Below are 20209 nucleotides of genomic sequence, written 5' to 3'. Positions count from 1 at the left end.
TGCAGTGGGATGAAGTCCCTCTGACAAAAGGCTTGAAAGATGTAACAGCATTGAGCCTAATAATTTGATTTCTCTCTGTTTGAGTTGCAGTTAATTTTTTGAAGTTTGTGTACTCACATGTCCAGGTTTCACAATGGGAACAATCTAAGGAAGCAGGGGTTTAGGTCTTCCACTTCATCATCTTATTAATAAGGATACTGCACATAGAAGGTCAAGGTACTGCTCCTGTAGGCCTCAAGATGTTTGACAGCCTCAATGAGCCCTGTCCATAGTGTACCTTGATCTGGTATCCTAGTTGAGAACATTTTGGTTGTACTCTGTTATAGCATAGGACCAAGAGGCCAGAGTATCCTAACCACCTTGTCTCTGACAAGCAGTCAAAAGGTTTATTCAGGGTGAGCAAGAGGATGGTCTCTTGCCACACTACAGATTCAGTCCATTAACTGTCTATCTTCTCCCTAGTGTTTCCTACATGATCAGAGACTTGAAAAGCTTTTAACCTTTCTTGAGACTGCATTCAGAGAGGAGCTGATCAGGACTGTGCCTGTTGCTTCTACAACAGGGTTATCATGTCATTCTTTGACATTACCACTGCATGCTTCTCAAGGAAGAACACTGGTTAGGCCATTCTGGGGAATCCTGTTTGGTCAACCTTTCCAGGTCTTGTTTGCATAAAAATAAGGCCCGTAATATGATCAGAAGCTTCTGTGACCTTCAACTTAGACCCCCCTCCCCCATATTTTACTAAAGCAGGCTAAGAAAAGGATCTTGTGCATTAGATGGTCTGACCCATCTCCCCAACTATGCCTGCTAGGGCTTGGTGTTTTGTGTGTAGGGGTGTGTGTATTCATTTTTGCCTGTGTGTTTGACTTTTGTTTTGCAGACATTAAAGACATTATATTGTGGTTGTCCAAGTTTGTTGACTGAAAACTGATCACTTTTTTTGTTTAGCCACTGATACTAAGCAGCTCCAGTAGGGGCTGGAAGCATGCACATATCTGGTGTACCGAAAATGGTTTCAAGCTAAATGCAAAAAAAATGCAATGTTGGCAGAACAAGCTGCACCCACCTTATAAGTGTACTCCTCTTCAAACTCGAAAGTCATAAGACACTTGAGTACTTAAACATCTCTCACACTTTTGATCATTAGATTTCCATTATAGTCAGGAAATCCTTCTATTTGGCCCATTTAATGTCCAAAGTAGTATCTTCAGAATCCAGAGAGGTCATCTTGCCTTCCAAAGAAGAACTCTTCCCTTGTCAGATCTCTCATTGAATATAGTACTCCTTTTGGTATGTACAAATCCAAGAATGTAGCTTGATTGGAAAGGGCCCCAACATTTTTTAACCAACAAAGTTAAAGGCCTTTAAATTCTTCACCTGTGCATCTAGATTAATATACCTCTCCTTATACTCAGTAACCTTTCAGATCAGATGCTCACTGATGACCTACACCTTGCTTTTCAAGCCATGGAAGATCTAGTCCTATTTTGCCTTGTGTTTATTCACAAAACCAATGGCTCTACAAATGCCAAACTAGGGTTCTAATTTTACATGTACAAATACACAAGACTAGTCAGCTCCATGGTATAGAGGGATAAAATCTTAAATAGGTCACAGAACACAAGCTCAGATATCAGCTCTGGTGCGTAAACCCTTTACTAAATAAACCATCAGCTGCGAGCACTCCAAGTTTAATAATAAAATTATTTTCTTGATGTAAATAAGTTAATGCACTTATTTTCCAAGTAAGTATGCAAACAGTGAAAGGCTTGCACATGAAGTCAGTATTAAAACATTGAGAGCGAGAGTGTGGCCAGAAAATCACTGTCATGTACACTAGAAACTCCAAGTGGAATTTCAGAGCCCTTACAAGCAGTGTATTTGTGTTCTGTTTTCAAAGGTGTCCTCTAGCAATAATTCCTTTAGTTTCTGTAACTGTTAAGTAACCAGGATTAACAGATAATCCCTCCATTTAAATCCTCTAACAACATTTTCTGTGGCTTTGGTTGAATATTAGAAGATGCTTTTCCTCTTTTCACAGTTACGTGTGTAAGGAGAAAGAGTGAGGTTCAGCAAGAAAGAGTCAGAATAAGGAAAAATGTGGCATAACTCAGCATATCCAAAGAGCAGGAGACTTGCATTATTGTGTACGCCTCAGGTTAAGGTCAGTATAGCTGAAAAAGTGTGAAGGAGATTAATTAGAAATTATGGTGAACTGAAATCTAGTCCCATATTTCTATAGCATGTGTATAGTATTGATAATATTAGGGGGCTAGTACTGTGGAGTGGCAGGATAAAGATAATGAGATGAACTGGGTTCATTTAGTGGCTCAGGTGTCTGAGCCACTGGCAGAGAGTGGTTTCCTTGTCTATCCTGTAGGGTGGGAAGGATGTTCACCTTGGAGCTTCCTGAGGGTGAGGTGTAGTCCATGAAGGAGAGGAGACCTTGGACAGTTCCAGGATGGGTGCAGGTGGGGAGGGAGGGACAAGATGGGGTGGGTCTTAACAAAAAAATCCTTTCCCCTCATGAATGCAGTTGCTAGCTAGACTTCCCAAGGCACCCTTAAGTTCCCCATCTGATCCAGCCAGAATAAATATTTGTCCAGGGGATGAAAGGGGGCCTGGTAGACCAGGCATGGACTTGTCACTGTGGTGGAGGACCAGAAAGTATAAAGCAAGGAAGAAAGGGAGTAAAAAAAAAAAAAAGTATTTCAAAGCCTGCTCCACTAACAAAGAGGGTTGAAGCCATGACTGTAACTCAGGTGACCTGATGTTGATTAGTTTTCTGAATGCCTATAGGATCTTGCTAAAAAGAGGAGGAATAATGAGGCTAGGTTTGCTTGCCCCTTCTAGTGGGATGTGCTGGACCATGTCCTCATCCTGAGCCTCTGTGATTATACTTGGGATGTGACAATAAGCTCATGCAGCAGCAAATGGGGCAGGTATGGAGTACATGTTGTGAAAAACCATGAGGCAGCCAGCCCATCTAGCTAGAATTTTGTAAATAATTCTGTGTCATTTTAAATATTAATACGATCCACAGGCTTGTCTTAAGAGAACTATATATTATGATTAAACTATATGTTATGTGCTGAGATTCAAAAATGTAACCACAGTGCACTCTGCTGGAGAGGATCAAAAATGTGTATGGGCTATATGCCTGTGCAAATGTATGTTTTCATAGCAGAAGTTGGGACATAGAGTTAACTTGCAAACTCTGAGAAAATAAGTAGAGTTTTACGAGTGTGTTTACCAGAACTAGAAGACAGAATGTCTGTAGGTGGAAATTATTTCTGTTTGAAACAGGGAGATAGGCTTCAAGGGTAAAAGTATTTTAACAGTTTTATGATTCCCAGTTCCAGGCAAGCTTTTAAGAGAGAAGTATTCTTGACACTGAGATGCTAACTTTTAGGCTTGTTTTGGCCTGGAAACTAAGGCAGAGGTGACAGGAATGATGTAATCTGAGATGACCCAGCAATAATGTGTATTATTAGTTTAAGAACTATCTCAGAGCGAAAGTCTGTGCATTTTGTGTTTGGTTTTGGACCTGGCAAGAACATCCACTCATCTGTATTTGCCTTGCTCTGTAAGTAAGACTTAGATTTCAGTATCTCTCTTAGAGATAGAAATATAGCAAGATTAATCTAGATGTTTTGTGCGTTTGTGAGACTGCCCTGCAATGTTGTTTTAAAATATTTCCTGTGATTCTGAACTCTATTGTCACTGTGTTGAGTTCATGAGTATCATCTTGTGCTTTATTAAATATATTTAAAACTTTTAATGGTGGATGGTTTTGTTTCGAGTATTTAAGCTCTTAGAGTATTTGCATATGTATTTGGAGATACTGTACAGACCACTCCGAAATAGCCTTAAAATCTCTGGTCACACCTACTATTTGGATAACAGTAACATTGCACAGTAAAATTGGTCACCCTTTGTAAGGGCCTTATGGTAGCTGATAACTAGTTGTTGATGGCAGTGATTACTACCTTATAGTCTGGGCAAAAAGGAGTATAGCTAATGAACCTGTGCCAGACTTCCCCAGGAGTGTCTGTGTGTTTGTATACAAGTCAAATCTGTGTGTGTGTGTGTGTGTGTGTGTGTGTGTGTGTGTGTGTGTGTGTGTGTGTGTGTGTCAGCTACTTGGGCAGGGACACAAAGCACTGGTTGGACAGAGAGGGTGCTGAAGATTTTGGCTTGACCACTCGGCTGAGATCTTTACCTTATAGCTGTGCCAGTGGGGAGTCTTATTGGTGGTATGAGGAGAGAGAGGGAGAAACCCGCCCCAGACTGACTGTGATCTCTGTGTGCTCTTAAGTCAAATTGTACTTTACTGCGTGTGTACTTGTCATCCTCCCAATATACATGTCCCTCACTGGTGGTGGTGGTGGTGAGGATTGAGGCTCCTTGATTACTGGGGCAGTGCAGGGGAATCACACATCACCACATATGTGTGGTGTTCATTCACTGTACAATTATTACTACCTTGGTGACATCACCCAGCACCTCATTGAAGAGGTAGAATGTTAAAATAAAAACCCTACAAGCTGCAGTATGACTGTTCCTCACCTGATCCTGACCAACTTAGGGTGTGCAGTGGCTCATCCCCCTATTGACTCTGTACAAAAAAAAGGAAGAAGAAAACGAGTACACAAAAAAATTAAATGTAATAAAAGGTTAATATGTTAGAATTGTTTAATTTGTTATTTTAGAAAGTCGCTTTGATTGTATTGCCATGTTGCACTTTTGATGTAGAGTTGCAACAATACTTTGATTGATAGGTGGTGTTACTCTCTTCCTTTCCAAGGATGTGAAAAATATTTTATGTTTTTCTTTCTTCATTTGGGTGCTGTTTTGGGCCCTTCTTACTCATTAGATCATCAGGCTTCACAGGCTTGATCCTGCAGTAGACCCATTCATTGGTCTCTTCCAATGCAGAGGGAGTGGATCTTAGCAGTCAACCAGGGGTTGTGAGGATGTGAGCTAGGAAATTTTTTTTGCTCCTTTACATCTCAATTTTTTTGCTGACCAGCATGTTCCTATGATCACCACATCAAGGCCCAGTGTGGTTATATACTGCTTTGTGCCCATGATTCTATGCTGCAGTGCTTGCATTCCTTGGCTGGGCTCCAGGCTTGAAGTCCCTCTGGGAATGGAATACATTTCTGGGTCTTAACCCAGAGGGTGCTTCTCCTACAGAATGTGACTACCCTCTTTACCTTCTGGAATGCACAGGTTGGCATTGCAAGCTTACTTCCGTTCCTCCCTGGCCAGGTTCTCCACTGTTCAAGCCACTAATTTAATCTGGGTCAGTCATGTTTTCGTCAGTATGTTCAAATATTGCTGCCATTAGCTAGTATACATCTCTCACTTCAGTGTGTTGTAAATATATTTCCAGGCTGTGGAGGTAATGTAGTGATTCGACTTTTATTAACTATGTGTGGTACACTAAAAGAAGTATCTGCATTGCTGAAATAGTGGTAGTCTGTTTTTTTTTTTTTTTTTTTTTTAATGAAAAATGAAGCGACCTGGATAGTTCAATCCATGTTTGATGACCACAGTTCTGTGGTGTAGTTAAATATTTTTTTTCAAATACTTTTTGGTAGACCAGTGACATCTTCCATGATTAGTTGGTTAGCATATCTGTTCTGGTGTCATTGACCACTTTCAACAGCTGTAACTTCCTATTTATTTGGATAGTGCCCAAGTGAGCTGAAACACTTGCCTCCAACAGCATGTGCATCTGTTAACTGAGGTGATGTTTGGTTTACACTTTGTAGCAGAGGCACACATCCATTAGAAGAGAGCTATCAGACATTGGGAGCATGCTGTGCACAGGATATGCATCAGGATGATATGGCTGGTTGTTACTCATTTTGTTAAGTAGAGGTGTGTAATGATGGTATAAGGGATATGATGGCTGAGCAGCATGGTGAGGTAATACCACATACCAGGGAATACTGTTCTTTTCCTCACATGGACAGACAGCACCAATGTAACCATGTTGATCAAAACAAGGGTAGGATGACAGAACCACTAGAGCACAGTGACTGCATTGTTTGACTGTTGATTAGCTTGGTGAGCAAGTGACGTCAGAAGCTGATTGGAGAAGTGGACTATGCATGAGCATGTCAGTAATGTGGGAGTGGTAATGCTGGAATTGGAAATGAGTATCAAGTTACTAGGGAGTGTCACTGGCATCTGTGAAGTACTCCCCACCCCACCCCCCCAACATGGGCTTGGTTGACGTTCTTCGTGTTTCACTGTTGCAGTCATCACACATGGGTTATCTGCCTGCAGGTACCCCTCAGTCGGCCTGAATACCAGAGTCTTGGGATTTCTGCGTCGAATGCTGTTGCTTCTTCCATGATGTCAGGTCATCAGGGGTACAAAACAGGCAGCCGACGCCATTACTTCAGTCTTTCTTGCCAAGAAGGAGCCCGAAGCAGAAGCAGTTCGCAAGTGCCGGTCGGCCGCTACCTGAAATTTTCATTTTTCGAGCTTCAAACCTGAAGTCTTCTAAAGCTAAGTACCCCGTTGGGGATTCTTTTTTCTTGCTCTAACCAATATCAGAAAAAGTTAACAATTGTCTTGCCTGTGGAAAGCAAATACCTCACAGAGATTTTTATTCTTTCTGCGTCACCTGTTTAGGCCCAGACCACGATGTCCCTCGCTGTCAGTTTTGTGCCTTGTTTAACACCCAAACCATTCACTGGGCTATTTTTGTCACTAAATTCTTTTGCTCTCGTTCTCCATTTTCTGAAATGGCTTCTATAAGCCATCTGACTACCGATCTTCCGAAAAAGCGTAAAGATAGACAGAGACAGACCGCATAGGTCCAAAGCTGACAGTGACGCTTTCGTTAAGCTAGTCGCCAGTCCGCTGGTACTCAGTGAGGTGCCTTTGCAGCCCCTTATGCCCACTTCTACAGATTTGCAGGCCTCTGCTGAGACCCATTCGGAGTCCAGTATGCCGCGAGATGCTTCTTCAACTATGGAATCTGTGGATGTTTCTACCTTGGATGGGTCCGGAACCACTGTCCAGGCACCGGCTTCTGAGGGTGTATTCCGACCTACCGATGTTCGTATTAAACCAACAACTTTGTTTTCAGCCAAAACTACCGAGTTTCTCAGGCTCCGAGTACGCACTACACCTAGAAAACTGACGACCAAAGTGCATGCTCAAGTTCCCATGCCACAAAAACAAATGCTTAGAATGGCTGAAGACGTTATCACCCTAATTAGGGGAAGCCAGCTTTCCCCTGCTAAGAGACAAAGGATTGAGTTTCTTTCTGATTCTACAGACCAGGAGTCTGATGACTCTGACCCTTCTGATTACTAGGACACACCCTTATCAACTTTTGAGGATTCAGATGCAGAGGAATCCATTCCCCCTGCCTCCCCTCCAGAGGATTTTTCTTTTGTTGAAACCTTGCATATTTATGAGAGCATTTCCGCTGGGAATGCCAGGACTATCCTCAGTCCAAAAAGAGCCCCAGATAATTTTTAGAGTTGCCTCAGCACAGGCCACTAGCTATGCCCCCTGCCCTGGATGTTGTAGATGATACCTTCATGGAATCCACTCTTACTTCAGACACTTTACCACCGGCCCCTAGAAAACTTGACAGGTACTACAGAGTACCTGATTCTCACAAATTTCTCTTTAAGAATCCTACTGCGGATCCAGAGACCATTTTCCAGGGACTTAAAGGTATTAAGGCTACTACAGCCAAAAACCCTACTTCTTCAGACAGGGATTCCAGAGCTTTAGACAGATGGGGTAAGAAGGTATATACCTCTGCAACTCTTGCCATCCGGGCATTGAATTGCCAGTTTCACATGCTTAAGTACCAGCAACATATTATGGAACTAATTAAAAAAAATGGTGATATTTCCAGATTGTGCAGAAAATAGAGTTACAAGAGTTAATGCATTCTGCAAACCAAGTTAGTAAGTATACTTTGCAGTGTGGCTTTGATTCCCTAGAAGCATCTTGCAGGGCTGCAGTCACTGGGTCTGTATTGAGAAGGCATGCTTGGCTGAAGGAACAAACTTTGCCAGACCATGTCAAATCAAAATTATTAGACGCTCCTTTAAATCAGGACCGTTTGTTTGGCACCAAAGCAGAAGAGGTTCTTAAAAAGATGGAAGAAAAAGCTAAATCTATGCAAACTGTTAAAGAATTCTTACAAGTGCAGCAATCTAGTTTCAGTAGGCATTGGCCTTCTAAAAACTGGTCCTTTCCAGCCCCTTCCAGGCCTTCTCAGTCCAAAAACGGGAACCAGACCACCAAGACTACAGTCTCAGGGTATGCAGATATCTAAACAATGGAGTGTTCCCACCTCAAAAACAGGGAGTGGTAAGCCACCCCCTTATATAAAAAGTTCACAATGACTTTTCAGTTATCCTTCCCAGCCCTGCCCAACTACTTGCACCTCTAGGAGGAAAACTTGTCCTTCATGACAAAAATTGGATGTCCATTACTCAGGACCGATGGGTTCTGAACATTGTATCCCAGGGGTACAGATTCTACTTCCATTCACTACCAACCCCAAGCGGGTTTCCAGACCTTCCTGCAAACCAGTGGGCAGAGGCTCAAAAACAAGTACTTTCCCTGCTCAATATCAGGGCCATTCGACCTGTTTCACTACAACAAAGGGGACAGGGTTTCTACTCCAGACTGTTCCTGGTGCCCAGAAAAGAGGTCTCTTGGTGCCCTATCCTGGATCTATCAATTCTCAACACTTTTCAGATGGTCCCAAAATTCAAAATGCTTACCCTGCAACAGCTTCTCCCTATGCTAGCCAAGGATGCCTGGTTACTCACCCTAGACTTAAAAGAAGCTTATCTGCACATCCTCATAAGGGAGTCTTGCAGGAAATATCTAGGCTCTATGCACAGTTTTTTGCAGTTCCCTTTGGCTTATCTACTGCGCCCAGAGTATTCACAAAGTGTCTGGTTGCAGCCATTGCATACTACAGGCAGAGAAATAGCCAGGTTTTCCCATACTTGGACGATTGCCTGATTCAGGCGGACAGTCAGAAATTGCTACTTCAGCACCTGGCATTTGTAAAAAGACTCATCTCCATTGGGGTACACCATCAATGAAAAGAAATCACAACTGGTGCCCAGTCAAAAAATTGTATTCCTGGGAGCAAGCTTGAACACAACTTCCCAAACGGCATTTCTCATTCCAGAAACACAGGTCTGTTTGGACAACTACTTCAAACAAATGGCCACCAAAACCCAGCTATCTGCAAGGAAAATACTGCAAGCCCTAGGGTTCATGGCTTCATGCATTCTGCTAATTCCATATGCAAGACTGCTTATGAGGAAACTTCAGTGGTACTTAAGTCTTTGGTGCCAACATTCTCAGGACCTGGAAACAGTAATTCCTATCATACCTTGTCTAAGGGCAGAATTCCTTTGGTGGGCAGAAGCATGCAACCACAACAAGAGATTGCCTTTCACCCAACCCCTCGCCATCCAAATCCTGATGACAGATGCATCAGACTATGCATGGGGGCTCACATGGGAGGCAAATGCATTCAGGTCAAGTGGAGCCCAGGACAAATCCTCCTGCACATCAATCAAAAAGAGATGTTAGCTGTACAGTATGCTCTGACAGCCTTCAAATACCTAATCCTTCCAGGACAGCTGTTGATAAAACACACAACTCTACAGTTATGTGGTACATAAGCAGGGGGAGAACCCATTCTTACCCGCTCTGCAGGTTAGCCATGGCCCCGTGGAACACAGCCTTGAGCAACCAAGTGCATCTAAAAGCTCAATTCCTGCCAGGCAAACAGAATTCACTGACAGACTACTTAAGCAGAAATCTCCTGGACCCACACGAGTGGAAATTGGAGCCCAACACCTTCACTCTTCTAATCCAGAGGTGGGGGATTCCAGAGGTGGACCTCTTCACCTCCCCCCCCCCCCCCGAGAACCACCAATTGAGCAAAATTTGCACCAGGAACCCTCACAGCAGGGCCTGGAGGGTGGATGCCTTATCCTTCAAATGGGAAGCCTCTCAATTTATGCCTTTCCACCTCTGCCCCTCCTCTCAAAGGTTACTACTCAAGATCAGACAGGGCAACCCAAGGGCAATTCTTATTGCCCCAGACTGGCCACGCCAGCATTGGTACCCACTCTTACGCAGCCTGACAACAGTGCCACCCTGGCACCTTCAGTCAGGCACCTTCCCTGCTGTCTCACCAGGAGGGACAGATATTGCATCCACAGCTGCAAATCCTAAACCTTGCAGCCTGGCTTATCCCCTGACTACTCCACCAGCAAACCTCAGCAACCAGGTGCTGGACGTCATTCTTGAGGCTGGAAGGCCTCGTACTAGGAAAGCCTATGCTGAAAAGTGGAAAAGATATTGTTCTTGGAATCAGTCTCAAGAAAAGGACACAGCTGTGCCCTCCTTACCTCAAATCCTTGATTAACTAGCAGAGCTACTCCACAGAGGCCTATCCCTCTCCTCCATTAAGATTCATGTCTCTGCCATCTCGGCTCATTATAATACTGAGCCACCTCTATTCTCTCACCCTCTCATCAACAGTTCCTAAGAGGGGCTAACAACTTAAGGCCCCCTAGGAGAGCATCCACCCCTGCGTGAAACCTTAACTTTGTACTGGAAATGCTCACACTTCCCCCTTTTGAACCTGCGGCTTCAGCAGAGTTAAGATTCCTTTCTTGGAAAACAGCCTTGCTTTTAGCCATAACCTCAGCTAGAAGAGTGTCTGAGTTATAGGCACTAATGGCTGTAGAACCCTTCATTATTTTCCATGCTGACACGTTTTCCCTCAGGACTAACCCATCCTTTATGCCTAAGTTGGTCTCCAGTGTGGCTCTAAACCAAGCCATCCATTTTCCAGCCTTCTTCCCTAATCCTCAGAATAAAGGGGAAAGGATCCTGCATTCCTTGGACGTGCACAGACAGCTCAGGTTCTACCTTGACAGGACTAAACCTTTCAGAAAATCTGACCAGCTGCTAGTCAGCTTTGCTACAGGGGCAGAGGGTAAGGCCATTTCATAGCAAACCATTTACAAATGGATAACACACTGCATCCATTTCTGCTGCAAGCACCATGGAAAACCTACCCTACAGGGGATCAGAACACATTCCACTAGGGCTACTTCCACCTCTACAGCATTTCTCAGGAGAGTCCCTACCAGGGAGATTCTGGAAGCTGCAACCTGGAGTTCTGTACACACCTTCATCAAGCATTACCACTTACCTATTTTTTCTAAATCCAGAGCTGGATTTGCTACAACAGTCTTACAGGGCCCGTTAGCCATCCCTAACTCCTCTTGACTGCCTCCACCCTTCCTCAGCTTTGGGAATCAACCCAAGTGTGATGAATGCAACAGTGAAACACGAAGAACATAGTACAGTTGTGTGCACTTACCATAAGTTCGAGTATATTCACTGTTGAAATTCTGGTTTCCCTTCCTCCAGCCCCCTGTTTTTCTCTATCCTTTCTACCTATCCTCTATATGGCCATTTTTTATGGCAGTGGTATTTACGTTTTACTGGTGGTGTTCCACACCATATATTAGCTTCCTATTTTCTGGGGCAAGAAAAACTGATGTAATGGCGTCGGCTGCCTGTTTTATACCCCTGACAACCTGACGTCATGGAAGAAGCGACAGCATCCGATGCAGAAATCCCAAGGCTCTGGTACTGGGCCGACTGAGGGCTACCTGCAGGCAGAATAACCCAAGTGTGATGACTGCAACAGTGAATACACTCGAACATTACATTTATGGTAAGTGTGCACAACTGTACTTTTCTTGTTTCATGTTGATTTGTTTCTCCTGCAGCAACCACTGCTCAGGTAAAGCTCTGATTTCTTTCAGGCAGGTGTAGCATGCAGGCAGACAAGTACTAGTTCTTTTTACACACTTTTTGCAAAGCACACCACAAAATGTTGCAATACAGCTTATCTTTAGTGGAATTGACAACCCCCCCTGATGTATTCCATGTCTTTAACAGTTTTTTTTTTTTTACTTTTTTTAAATCTGATATGACTGTAAATAGTCATTTTTATAAAGCACCACCGAGGATCCTACAGCATTGCCACAAATTAGTACATGTAGAAAACAGTAGTAGTAATTGTTTTAAATGAATGGAAAATTGTAGGCGTTTGCCTTTAGTTGATATTTGTTTAATTTTGTTTACAGATATGGCAGTGTGGCGGCGTGTTGGAAATTGTCACATGCTCACATGTTGGACATGTATTTCGTAAAGCTACCCCTTACACATTCCCTGGTGGCACTGGACAGATAATAAACAAGAACAACAGGAGATTGGCTGAGGTTTGGATGGATGAGTTCAAGAACTTTTTCTATATCATATCACCTGGTAAGAACATAGGAGAATTTTCAATCCTTTAGTATCGTGTAAATTGCTGATTTTTTTTACTTTTCAACAGCTCACTCTATAGTTCTTTAAGTATTTTTTCCAGTAAGAAACAAGACCTGTAAAAGCTGAAGCTCATTTTAACGTTTAACTACTACTAGGGTGTTTGGGATGCTGACTTCTAAAACTTTTAAAAGAGCAGATTACACCAGTACAAACAGATGTTCTCATTTCTACAGCAGATTATGGGTAAATTGCCTTCCCAAATGCAAAAAAATATTTGATAAAACTGAGTTCACATACAAGTACTGTGTTCTACAGTAAATTCTCTTTCTTCCATGGTCTTTTGTCTTGCAGTCTAGGATTTTTCATTGCACTGGTGGATGTACTCACTGGAAGAGAATAGGAAGCCTTTAATTGCTGAACGCGGTCCTTCAGTATCTAAAAATGCCAGCACTTCCTCATTCTGTCATTCATGCCTTACCTCTCTAGAAGAGAAATCTGTTTCCCCAGCTCACAGGAGTCTTATTTCTGAAGGATGTTTTCATATTACTTCCACAAAGTTCTGAAAATGAAGTTCATTACTCTTTAAGCTAAAGCAGCTGTGGTGGTATTACAGACACCCTTCATTACTACTGCAGACATAGGTCTCTGCTTGCTAAAGTAATAACTTTTGTTTAGAAGTTTTGCAGTTTAAATTTGCTACACTGGCCCTGTATTGTTTGCTGTTCAGGTTTCAGATTAACTACCTTGTACTGTAAGTTACACAACCCTAATGAAAGTTGTAATACAGTAGGACAGTGAGACCAAATCCTGAAAATGGTTTGTTGTACGGTAACAATCCTGCTTGCATTTAAGCAATTATTTGTAAAGATTATAAGAGTGTCTGTGGTTCCTGTGTGCAATATGCTATATGGTGTTTGACGGTTGTTACATGCATAGGAGGGTTGTGATTATTCCCTTGATATGTAACTAGTTAAAAGGCAGTTTTTGTGTAATGAAAGTTAAGGCAACAACAATTTGGGAACAGCTTGCCATTTTTTTTTGATTTGGTAACCAGGTTGAGGACCATTTTCAGTGTCAGCCTGGAAACTATTTGCTTGTCATATTTATGGGCATGACATTTTAAGTACTTGCTGCTGTTATTGTAAAATGCCACTGCCATGAACAGTAAAAAGTGCTACCTGGCAAACGATGCTTTATGAATATTAGACAAGCAAGGTAAGTGTCGCATGCTAATTTTGGAGTCTGGAATACAGTATACCCTATTACTTCAGCTGTAACCAACATTATAAAATATGTGACTGTTTACTTAATAGAATGATTACACTGTTGGTTTATGTTTTTTATTTACTTACATCAGGGTACTGATGTATGTATTATGGAAAGGTAACCGTCTGACTTACACAAGTTAATGTTGTATTATGTTTTCTAATATTTTTTGGTTGTTGTTCCAAATGCTGAAGTGTCTGTTCTTGTGCAGTTTAACTACTTGCTGGTCTCCTTTAAGGTAAAGCAGCAGTGCAGTATTATTAGAAGATATTTTTATGCCCTGCATGTGCTGCCTAGTAATTCAGATTTCAGCATACCTTTCAACATCTTAGCACAAGAAATCTGCTCAGAGCATAAAATAATGGGAGGAAAAAGGCCCAAAATTAGGAACAGATAGTACATATTGCTCTTAGAAACTTAAAGTTGAATAAGTGTTTGTGTCAGCATGTTTATTTTGAAAGATATGGAACTGTATGATATTTAGTAACTTCAGCCCTCAGTGAAATTCCATAAAGCCATACATTTCATGAGGAACAGACCAAAAATATGAACGTTTGAGAGGTATGGCTTTCAGGTTCAAATTTCACTGTTTATTACTGCTATCGTATAACCTTTTCCAATGATTGTAATGTATTGTATTGGAATCACAGAAAGTGTGGTAGGACCTGTAATATGAATGCTGCCACCGTCTTTTATTCTCCATGCTTGTCATTTAGACACTTTGCATAGAAAATGAAGAATAGTGACATCAGATAAAATGGCAAATGAATGGCAGTAACATGGTTTTATTTGAATACAGCTTTGTATAGAGCAGGGCCTTCAACTAAACTTTAAGAAAATTAAAATGGCAACAAATGATAGGTGCAGCCGGCTCCTGTTTTGTCTCTTCTGGGGATTTATATGGTGTAAGTTTTTAAGTTTCTGTTCTTGATTGCTTTTTTTTTTTATTTCTTTAATTGTTTTTTTAAATAATGTTATAATTCAGATTTTGCTAATTTGTGTGTGTGTTTGTTTGTGTGTAGTAGGGAATTCGACAGTGCAGTATAAGCGTGTTTTTTTTTTAATGGGGGAGTCCCAAAATTCTTCTTAATTATTAATGTCTGGGAACCTATGAAGTTAGTCATATTGTAGGACAATAGATTTTCAGCCTTTTTACTCAGCATTGTGAAATCAATGTGTGCTAACACAAGTTGTTTTTAAATGTGGGAGATAAACCATTTGATAGCATGTTAAATGTTGGCATTTTTGCATGTCAGAAGATCCCTTCAGGTACAGAATTTCATTGTTTTTCTGTCACCTTATGTTAAGCTACAGTGGAAGGGGGCATATCTATGCAAGTCTGTAAGACTGCTCTTTTATTAAATTGGAGAACTATATGAAGCATAACTAAGAAATGTGTATCCTTAAGTGGGAAGTAGAGTTGTTGTAAAAAGCAAACTGTTTTGCTTGTTTAATTTGTGTCTGTTAACTGGAAAGATCTTACCTGTTTTTATCAGTGATCCAGGGAGAAAAATCCACTGTTACTACATAATGCTTGGGCATTTAGCACATATAGCTTACAGCAGTAGATGTTTATCAGAGTATATTGAGAACATACATGCAAGTATATTTTGTGTATTTTATGGACACTGTACGACTGCCCAGACTTGTATAATAACCTTCTGTGAAGAAGTCATCACAGAGTCGCATTGCAGTATTCTGTGATAGGACATAGTTCAGCTCAGCTGATATGCTAGAACAGCTACATTCTCAGTTTCTTAAAGTGATTTTATAGTGCCTTCCTAAATGCTGTTTTGTGTGTGATTTATTGAAACATCAAGTTCTTTATGGTATCTATTCTGCAAATTTTAGTGGCTACTTTAATAAAAGTGATCATGGTCCTTTGACAGGGTACTTGTGAGATGCTATGAAATGAATAAAAAATTATGAGCTGTTGCTGCAGAACATTGGTTAAATGAGTGGAAGATGGGACTTTTCATGCTTGAATTATTGCTAGTTTCTAGCCATTGACTTATTAATCTTGCACACTGATAGAATAGAAAGAATGAAGGTTCAAGATATTTTAACTTGATCATAGACTGCTAAGATGATATTTAACAAAAAACCTACATTTCTGTTTGGTCTTGCGTTCCATGTTAATATGATGGACATATTTAAGCTTGTGATTATTTGTAAGGTAGAATAGTTTGGACATGTTGACCACCTCTGTAGACCTGTTTTTTTTTTTTTTTTTTTTTTAGATAGGATTAGGAAGTTGACAGGTAGAGAAGGACTAGAATTGCCCGGTATACGTAACATGATGTTGATTTTATTGATGTTTACAGGGAGCCCTGATTTATCAAACTAGGCAGCTATACTACTAGGCTAGTGTACATATTATTTAAAACAACTGCAGTGGGAGAGGGAACTAAGTACAGCTCCCCAGACAGACACCTAATGATATCAAATGGCATATCATTCCACCACACGTCTGGGATTGTCATCAAGATAATTTAACATCTTTTAATGGAATGCTTCGAGATATCTGTAAGTGAAGAGGGAGCAAGGTATTAAGGTTTGCTGTATTGTAAGCTTTTCATAGAGCCAAAAAGATATTACTCACAACTCTGCTTTTGTAAAACTGATTTCTTATGCCTTATGAGGCTTGAGAAGCAGTCTTCTATATCCAGTTCAGAAACCACATTGAGTACTGGTAATGAGATTGTTTATTAGGTGCGTCATGAACTGCTTAAGGACGTACCTCTCTAAAGATTTTGGCAAGGGTGAATTGTGGGATTGTAGTGTGGCAGATGTTCATCGTGTTACCCTGCTGCAGTCATCACACTTGGGTTATCTTGCCGTCAGGCGGTCCCGCAGTCGGCCAGAGTTCCAAAGTCTTGGTCCGGCATCGGTTGCTGTCGCTTCTTCCCTGACGTCAGTGTGCCAGGGGTATATAAGAGGCACCCAATGCCATTTTCTTCAGTCTTTCTTGCGCGTGGTGCCCGAAGCAGACACCTGAGATTTTCGAATCTATTTTCAGTCCGAAGTCTTCAATAAAGCTAAGTACCCTGTTGGGGAACCTTTTCTTGCCTCAGTCCGATGACAGAAAAAGTTAACAATTGCATTTCTTGTGGGAAACAAATACCTCATAAGGACTTCCATTCTTATTGTATTCCTTGCCCATTCCCAGACCACACGACATCACAGGTTGTCACTTTTGTGCTATGTTTAATAAACGAAGTATCAAACGCCATTTTGACTTCGCACGGCATTACTTTGGTAGGAAATTTAATTATATCATGCCGTCGGAGCAGCCGACGTCCGGCATGCATAAAAAACGCAAGGATAAGGACAGGCAGCCTAGGACCAAGCCAGACTCCGAGGCCTGTACTGGGCCTGTCACCGGTTCCCCGGTTTTCAGTGAGGCGCCTATGCAGCCCCTGACCACCACAGAATTGGAACCCCAGACAGCTGCGAATTCTCAAGCGGAGTGTACTAGGCCGTCGCAGCCATCTTCATTAGGCCCTTCCGACACCGGAGCAGAAGGAGATCCTGGTGCAGTAGAAACACCTTCGGTTGCAGAAGGTGTCTTCAGACTGACTACACTCACCATTAAATCTTATTCTAAGCTTAAAACTCCATTAAAACCAAAAAAGACTGTACATCAGTCTACAGTTCAAGGCCCCATGCCTAAGAAACAGATGCTTAAGATGGCTGAAGATTTGATTACCCTAATCAGGGGTTCCCATCCCCCTCCAGATAAAGGACCAAGACAAGAGGAGGATTATGCTTCCTCTGACCAGGTTTCAATTTCCTCAGATTCTTCTGAGGAACAGAATTAAACTTTTCCCCCTTATGAAGACTCTGATGCTGAAGACTCTATTCCCTCAGCATCTCCCCCTGAAGACTACTCCTTTGGGGAGACTTTACACACCATGACGGAACATTTCCAATGGGAAGGACAGGACTACTGCACCTTTACAGCAGGATGTCTTATTTGGTGTCAAAGCAGAAGAGGTTTTAAAGAAAATGGAGGATAAGGCAAAGTCTATACAGACGGTCAAGGATTTTTTACAGGTACAACCCCCTCGTTTCAGCAGAAATTGGCCAACAAAAAACTGGTCCTTTCCAGCTTCTGACAGATCACAGAGGGGCAAATACAGACGCCCAAGGGGCAGAGGTCAGTCTCAACGCCCTTACAAACCTTGCCAATGGGGTACTGCTACCCAGAAGGGAGGAGAAGACAGGCCCCAAGCTAGCAGAAGACGAACACAATGACTCAACCCTCAAATTACCAAGCAAATCTCTCTTGGCAGCTCCCTTGGGAGGAAAATTAGCACTTTTTGCAGACAACTGGCACATCATCACAAAAGACAAATGGGTCCTAAACATTGTCTCACAAGGATACAGATTCCACTTTCATATCTTGCCAAGGATAAAAAGAATGCCAAACCTGCCACCGAATCAATGGGCAGAAGCACAAAAACAAATTACAGCTCTCATGGACATGAGAGCCAATCAACAGGTACCTACACAGGAGCAAGGACAAGGATTTTACTCAAGACTCTTTCTAGTCCCCAGAAAGGACAAAGCATGGAGACCCATTCTCGATCTTTCAATTCTGAACACCTATCTGCAAGTACCAAAATTCAGGATGCTAACACTACAGCAGCTTCTTCCCATGCTGGGCAAGAAGGCTTGGCTAGTAACGTTGGATCTCAAGGAGGCATACCTGCATGTCCCTTTCAGACAAAATTGCAGAAAATACCTCCGCTTCATTGCAGGTTCAACCCATTATCAATTCTCTGCACTGCCCTTCGGCTTATCTACTGTTCCCAGGGTCTTCAAAAAATGCCTGGCACCAGTAATTGCATACTGCAGACAGAGGAATTCAAATATTATCCATACCTGGACGACTGCCTTATTCAAGCAGAAAGCAAGGACATTCTTTTAAAGCATCTGGCATTTGTCAAACACCTTCTAAGTTGCCTAGGGTACACAGTAAACGAAAAGAAATCAAAACTAGTGCCCTCACAAAACATAATATTCCTGGGTGCCAGCTTGAATACAACAGCCCAGATGGCTTATCTCACGCCAGACAAGCAACAGCAGCTGACTCAATACTTCAAAATAATGGCAACAAAGACCCAACTCCCTGCAAGTAAAATTCTGCAGGCCTTGGGATTCATGGCATCTTGCATACTACTAATACCATTTGCAAAACTGCATATGAGGAAATTACAATGGTACCTGAAAAGCGTATGGTCTCAGCACAGCCACAGCTTAGAAGCAATGATACCACTCATTGCCTGCCTTCAACAGGAGTTTCTATGGTGGGCACAGGCAAGCCACCTCAACAAGGGCCAGCCTTTCACCGTACCCACAGCCAGGCAAACTTTAACAACAGATGCATCGGACTATGCCTGGGGAGCACACATGGCAGGACAGTGCATTCAGGGCAAATGGACTACAGATCAAAGGCATCTGCATCTCAATCAGAAAGAAATGCTAGCAGTACAGAATGCCCTAACAGCCTTCAAGGACCTCTTATGCCCAAGGCAACTAATAATAAAGATGGACAATACCACAGTAATGTGGTACATAAGCAAGGGGGCACACATTCCTACCCCCTATGCAGGCAAGCAATGACCTTGTGGAACACAGCACTGTCTTACCAAGTTCAACTACAAGCACAATTCCTACCAGGAAAGAAAAACACATTGGCAGACGCCCTAAGCAGAAACATCATGGATCCCCATGAGTGGAAACTAGATCCACAAGTATTTGCAATGATAACTCAAAAATGGGGACGCCCAGACATAGATCTGTTTGCCAACCCCCAAAACTACCAACTTTAAAAATTTTGCACAAGGACATTCCACCCACAAGCTTGGAAAGTGGACGCCCTCTCATTCAGTTGGAAGACATTAACAGTGTATGCCTTTCCTCCACTGCCTCTTCTAGCAAAGGTACTGCTGAAAGTCAGATTAGAGAGGCCAGAAATGATACTCATTGCACCAGACTGGCCATGCCAGCACTGGTATCCAATTCTAAGGAACATGGCCCACGGCCCACCATGGATTTTACCACAAATTCCTCACCTGCTCACCCAGCGAGACAATCAGTTTCTACACAGCCAGCTCAAGACTTTAAACCTGGCTGCATGGCAAATTACATAAACAACCAGCCAACACCTCTATCCAAAGCTGTTATGGATGTCATTATGGAGGCCAGGAGGCCTAGCACCAAACAAACCTATTCAGACAAATGGAAAAGATTTTGCGCCTGGAACCAGGCAAAAGGCCAAAATCCCCTTGATCCAAACATTCCTCAGATTCTACAATATTTAACTGAGATGTTGCACAAAGGACTTTCCTTTTCATCTATTAAGATCCACTCCTCAGCAATTTCAGCCCATTACAACACAAATACTCCTTTATTTTTACATCCACTCCTAAGACAGTACCTCAGAGGGGCCAAGAACATAAGACCGCCCAGGAGAGCACCAACACCTACTTGGGATCGCAACTTCGTTCTGGAAAAGCTTACACTGCTGCCCTTTGAACCAGCTTTTTCAGCTGATTTA

At 42.2% G+C, this 20209-nt stretch overlaps 1 protein-coding gene across 4 annotated transcripts in view; it reads left to right on the top strand.

Annotated features, from left to right (window-relative positions):
- The window catches only part of GALNT1 (polypeptide N-acetylgalactosaminyltransferase 1), a 1910365-nt gene that overhangs the window by 1591168 nt on the left and 298988 nt on the right, over positions 1–20209 (top strand). For all 4 annotated transcript variants that reach the window (XM_044065104.1, XM_044065106.1, XM_044065102.1 and 1 more), the window contains exon 8: positions 12195–12375. In XM_044065104.1, coding sequence (XP_043921039.1) covers positions 12195–12375 — 181 coding nt within the window. The remainder of the gene's footprint in view (positions 1–12194; positions 12376–20209) is intronic.

Source organism: Protopterus annectens, chromosome 3.part0 (assembly GCF_019279795.1).
Source record: "Protopterus annectens isolate FY-2018-M chromosome 3.part0, PAN1.0, whole genome shotgun sequence".
NCBI classification, from domain to species: domain Eukaryota; kingdom Metazoa; phylum Chordata; order Ceratodontiformes; family Protopteridae; genus Protopterus; species Protopterus annectens.
The sequence above is the reverse complement of the archived record's forward strand: the minus strand, read 5'-3'. Positions and strand labels throughout refer to the sequence as shown.